Source organism: Monodon monoceros, unplaced genomic scaffold, assembly GCF_005190385.1.
Source record: "Monodon monoceros isolate NGI ecotype Baffin Bay Population unplaced genomic scaffold, NGI_Narwhal_1 Super_Scaffold_22, whole genome shotgun sequence".
Taxonomy (NCBI): Eukaryota; Metazoa; Chordata; class Mammalia; order Artiodactyla; family Monodontidae; genus Monodon; species Monodon monoceros.
Window position 1 is genome coordinate 33,074,090 of NW_021703779.1, and position 6,097 is coordinate 33,080,186.

At 41.0% G+C, this 6,097-nt stretch overlaps 1 protein-coding gene across 1 annotated transcript in view; it reads right to left on the reverse strand.

Moving 5' to 3' along the window:
* The window catches only part of PRRG1 (proline rich and Gla domain 1), a 266,644-nt gene extending 261,875 nt beyond the window's left edge, over positions 1-4,769 (reverse strand). Inside the window, exon 1 of the mRNA XM_029241025.1 lies at positions 4,724-4,769. Coding sequence (XP_029096858.1) covers positions 4,724-4,741 — 18 coding nt within the window. The 5' untranslated portion in view covers positions 4,742-4,769. The remainder of the gene's footprint in view (positions 1-4,723) is intronic.
* Positions 4,770-6,097: the final 1,328 nt, after the last annotated feature.

The window sequence follows — 6,097 nt, forward strand, 5'->3', positions numbered from 1 at the left end:
AGCTCACCAGAAAGGAAGTAGAGAGATGATGGCACAGGCGGCCCCAAACCCAGAGCAGCCAACACTCAGAGGATGGGATGAGACACTGGAACACCTAGAGAGCTGCTGGTCCCGCTTGGACCATTGCCTCATTCCAGACTGTGGCCACCTGTGTCTGCTCAGAGTTTATCTCAAAATCAGCCTGTTCTTAATCTCAGTGTGGTCTCTGGTTTCTCCTTTCTAGATGTGGAGAGGCGTTAGCCTATTACCTTGTCTTCTTGATGATAGGTAGAAAGACAATTATTTCCCAGTAAAAGGATTTCCCAAGGAAACGACAGACCTGCTTTTCTATGTTTGGTTTTTGGGTTTTTTTTCCCGTTCCCCTTTTAAAACTCTTCCCCTCTCTCAGTCCATTCTCTATTTGAGCAGATGAAATCTGCTCCCATGTAAACCCTAAGGTGGTCTAGGTCTGAGAAAAAATACTCAAGACATATCATTTCTTCTGTGTCGTGTATAGTTTACAAGGGTCACAGTTAGAAATTTTCAGACTTCGTACCCTATATTCAAAGACACATGAGTAGCTTCAGTCATTTTAGAGTTAACTAGATTGCTTTTAACATTTACTGAAATATGAACAAGTGTAGCTAAGGAATAATTTGTTTCTACATTTCCCTATAACTGTGCTTCAATACTTTCTTAAAAATGAGGATTATGGTCCTTTGAGTTTAGTTTCCAGAAAATGGTGTTGAATGGTATTTCCCCCTTTACTCTTTTTAGTCAAACTTGTTTTTTTCACTCTCTCTCTGTCTGCTTTGAGGCCCCTGCTCTCTCTCTGATAGTCTCAATATATACCTACATATATATATACATATATATGTGTGTATATGTATATACATATATATGTGTATATATGTATGTGTGTATATATATATATATATATATATATATATAAACTGTTCTCCTCTAGATATGAGGAAGCACAGGCTGAGCAGCTGTTTATGAGTGTTTACAACTATAAATTGACTGAAGATCCTTCTTACTCTCCTGTTTTGGAGAAGCAGTTCGGTGTCTTGGATCCTTCACCACAGGGTGACTCGATTCAAATCCCAGTTTAGCCACTTACTAAATTGGGGGAACTTGGGCATGTTATTTCACTTCTCTGCACCTCAGTTTCCTCATATGTAAAACAGGGATAATAAAAGTGTCAACCTCATTGGAGAAAATATTTGCAAATGATGTGACTGACAAGGGCTTAATATTGAAAATATACAAACAGCTCATACAAGTCAATAACAAAAGAAGCAAACAGCCCTATCAAAAAATGGGCAGAAGACATTTCTCCAAAGAAGACATACAGATGGCCAAGAAGCACATGAAAAGATGCTCAACATCACTAATTCTTAGAGAAATGCAAATCAAAAGTACAATGAGGTCTCACCTCCCACCAGTTAGAATGGGCATCATCAGGCAATCTACAAAGAACAAAGGCTGGAGAGGGTGTGGAGAAAAGGGAACACTCCTACAGTGTTGGTGGGAATGTAAATTGATGCAGCCACTGTGGAGAACAGTCTGGAGGTTTCTTCAAAAACGAAAAATAGAGCTACAGCATAATCCAGCAATCCCACTCCTGGGCATATATCTGTACAAAACTATAGTTCGTAAAGATACATGCACCCCAGTGTTCATAGCAGCACTATTTACAACAGCCAAGACATGGAAGCAACCTAAGTGGCCATCGACAGATGAGTGGATAAAGAAGATGTGGTATATATATATATATACAATGGACTATTACTCAGCCGTAAAAAAGAATGAAATAATGCCATTTGCAGCAACACGGATGGACCTAGAGATTATCATACTAAGTGAAGTTAAGTCAGAGAAAGACAAATGTCATATGATATCACTTACATATGGAACCTAAAGTATGATACAAATGAACTTATTTACAAAACAAAAACAGACTCACAGACATAGAAAGCAAACTTATGGTTACCAAAGGTGAAGAGGGGAGGCAGTATAAATTAGGACTTTGGGATTAGCAGATACAAGCTACTCTATACAAAACAGATAAACAACAACGTCCTCCTGTATAGCACAGGGAACTATATTCCATATCTTGTAATAAACAATAATAAAAACGAATATATATGTATAACTGAATCACTCTGCTGTACACCAGAAACATATTGTAAATCAACTAAAATTTTTAAAAAGCATCCACCCCATTGGGTGGCTGAGATTAAATGAGTTAATATTTTCTAAATACTTACAACAGTGCCTGGCACATATAGTACATATATTTGTAAGCCATCATTTATCATCATTACCATCATTATCATTCACTTACTTCTAAGTTCATTTGTGGTGTTTATGATTTGCTGATGAAAGGAGTTCACATTTATACTTTGCCACTAGGGGGCTCTCTTGCATCTCGACCAACTGTGTCACTCTGCATATCAAGAAGGAGAAATCCTTCCTAGCTGCTTGGCTGCCAGTTGCTGCCGGGCTTCAGGGAGGGTAGATTGCTGTTTTCAGTGCCCCAAACTCAGGCCCAAGCCTGGAGGTGAGTTTTGCTGTGACAACCCTCTGTGGTAATTCCCCATTTGTCTCAATCAGCCTCCCCTTTAAGTCGGCCCCTACAACAATTTTGCTTATTCTTCCCCGACCCAGGTTGCCTGAGCCTCCCTCCTCTTTCCATCCTGAACTACAGTCCACTCCTCAGAGGTGGGAAAGACTGAAAGGATGAAAAGCTAATCCTGATCCCACCCATCTTCTGGATGTTTGGACCTGAAAAGGAGAGGAATGGGTGGATCGGAAGGGGAGAATGGGCAACAGGGCTACTGATAACATAATAACGAAAATTTATGTCACCACACACTTGATTTAGCACAGAGGTTCTCAAGCTTTGCTGCACCTTAGAGCCACCTGGGAGTTTTTAGAGCTCTCAATGCCCAGGCCACCTCCAGGACCAATTACATCAGTCTCAGGGGCAGGACCAAGACATCCCAGGTATTGAAAGCCAGTGCAAGCACCTTGCTACTCAAAATGTGGTCCCTGGACCGGCAGGTCAGTGTCATCTGACAGCTTGTTAGAAATGCACAATCCCAAGCTCTACCGTAGACCTACCGAATCAGAATCTGCATTTTAACAAGACCCCAGGGGATGAATAATATGCACATTGAATTTTGCCCAGCATTCTTCAGCATCCTATTTGTTAAACGTGGCTGCACCTTGGAATCGCCTGGGACGCTGGAAAATAACACTGATGCCTCGATTTAACCAACTCACTCAGCCATACCCTCATGTAAGTACCAGACCAAGCACAACAAAAACATACCAAGCACAATAAAAACCCGAACAACAATGATTGAACCAACAATTATCGATCACACACACATATTTACATACCAGCTTTTGCGCAGTGTGCTGTTTTGTCACAAACTGGTGTTTTTAGAGTACGGCTTGGCAAACTACAGACTGCAAGCCAAATCTGGCCCCCAAGGGTTTTCATAAACAAAGTTTTACTGGAACACTGCCGCACCCAATCAATTACCCATTGTCTGTGGCTACATACGCACTAGCACTACAACTGCAGAGTCAGCCATTGCAACAAAGACCGTGTGGCCTGCAAAGCCTAACACGTTACAGGAAATCTTTGCCAAGCCATGTTTTACAGTAATTTGCCGCAAGCCCTGAAGTCATCTCAAGCCATCAAATATTTTAAACTTTTCACCTGTCTTTATGCAGCTCTTTGTCTTTTCCCGTTTCCTTCCATTTTTTGGTCACTTTCAATGAATATTCTAGAATGGCTTGGATGCTTATAATATTTTATACACATCCCTAACCCTCACGCTCCCCAGAATTGTAGTTGTCACCTTCCAGACTGACATCTTTGCGAATTTCAGCAAGTCAACCTGTCAACTTTCTTTGTGTCTTCAGTTTCCTGGGCTCCACATGTGGCTTTGTTAATTAAGGGCCAGCAGTCATCTCTCTTCCGGGAGCATCAGAGTGGGACTAGCCATTTTGATTCTCCATAATCACATATTCATCACAGAAGCTGTTTAAAGTGTACTCATTTTTAAGTTACTGCAATCTATTCCAATCATTTTTCTTACTGTGAGGCATTGAAGTTTCATTAATATGCAAAGCGACCGCCTTGCCTGAGGAGGAATAGACTCCTTCCCTTTAATCTGTATTTTAACGTTTATTTTTTGGTAACATTACTTTTGGTTTACAACATGTTATATCTGATATTAACTATGCCACATGCAACGAGGAGATTTCTTCTCTCTTTTTTTTTCTGTGCGCTACTTCCCTGGGCATGATTTTTTTTTCTCCCCAAAGTTTAATTCTTCTATAAAGTTGATGGAGAAGTAAAAGTTCCACCTTAAAATATTTTTTAGAACCGTAATTCAAGAAATAAACCTAAAAGAAAACATTCTAGGAGGGAGCATTCATGCAGCTTTTGAAATTTTTAGCCAAATGGCCCAATTAAAATAGCCAAGAATTTTTAGCCAAATTCTTTCAACAAATTATCCTGGATTCTTTGAAGTTTTCTGCGCTATGCTTGGCACTAGGAATATAATATGACTAGGGCACAGTTCCTGCTCACAAGCGTGGTGGAAAAGATGCACACACAGAGAGAGAGATACCACCAATCTATCTGAGTAAGAGCTAAAAGAGGAGGCTTACAAGGTGCCGTGTGAGTGCAGGAGAGGAAAGGGTAGAGTCTAGATCTTACCTGGGTCGTAGGCAACATCCGCTGTGGAGGTAACACTGACTCTTCAAAGAGGAACTGGAGTTCTACAAGTGGAGAAGAGTGGAAAGGGTATTTTAGCTATGTTCATTTACTGCAGAGGAGCCAACAGAGTGGGAAAGGTTACAAATTCAGGAGTGGACTGGGATACAGTTAATGAGAGAAGACCCAGAGGAGACAGGGGAGAGGCAGTGGATTTACGTGACACAGGAGGAGGGAGAGATTTTTCCCCTTTAAGGAACTCTACCAAAACTCCTCTCTCAAAAGTAATCACTGGCTTACTAATTCACATCACAAAAGTCTCTTTTCAGCACTTGCTCCGCTTGATCATTCCGCAGTTCTTAATAGTGTCCTTCTTTTCTTACCTTCCTTGTCCTTTCGTGGTTTACCTAAGGTTTATCTATAGAGAACTATATAAAGCTAACCATCCTCCTGCATTCTGCTGTTGGCCTCTTCAACCCTTGTTCAATATATATTTCCCCTCCAATTCAGCCACATCCATGGGCCAATCTTATTCTCTCTTTCTCTCTCTCTCTGCCCCCACTCCCAGACGCTTCCCTTGACTATGACACTTGTACAGCCATCTGTGAAACATCTCCTTCTGGATGTTGCCAGAAAACTCAGATTCCCCAAGTCCCCAGATGAACTCACTGCCCCTTCACTAAACTCCCCCTAGATTTGACACACCTTCTGGGAGTGTCACAAGTAAAACATTTCAGAGTCAACCCTAGACTTCTGGTCTTAATCAGTCTGAACATCTCTTTCCTCTCCATTAGCTCTTCTCTTACCTGACACCCCCATCTTTTTCAGGCTCTAATCATCTATGATCTAACAATTTCCATAATCTCTGTACTTGTCAGGGTTCTTGGTGGCAAACCACAAAATGGGACCCTGGCTAATCAAAACAGAAAAGGCATTTTGAAAAGGATGTCTGGTAGCCGATGGGGAAGGCCCTAGAACTTTGCTCAGAAAATGGGAAGCATCATATGGAGCAGAGCCTTGTCTTTATTTTTTTTTCTTTTTTTTAACATCTTTATTGGACTATAATTGCTTGACATTGTTGTGTTAATTGCAGCCGCATAACAAAGTGAACCAGCTATATATATACATATATCCCCATATCCCCTCCCTCTTTTTTCCTTTTTTAACATCTTTATTGGAGTATAATTGCTTTACAGTGGTATGTTAGGGTCTGCTTTATAACAAAGTGAATCAGTTATACGTATACATATATCCCCATATCCCCTCCTTCTTGCGTCTCCCTCTGTGATGTTCTCAGGAGTGCCCTTGGCTAACTGGGACGGCCAATGATAGAGGCACAAGAGCCTGAACCCTTTGCCCTGTCTCTGCAGTGAGATT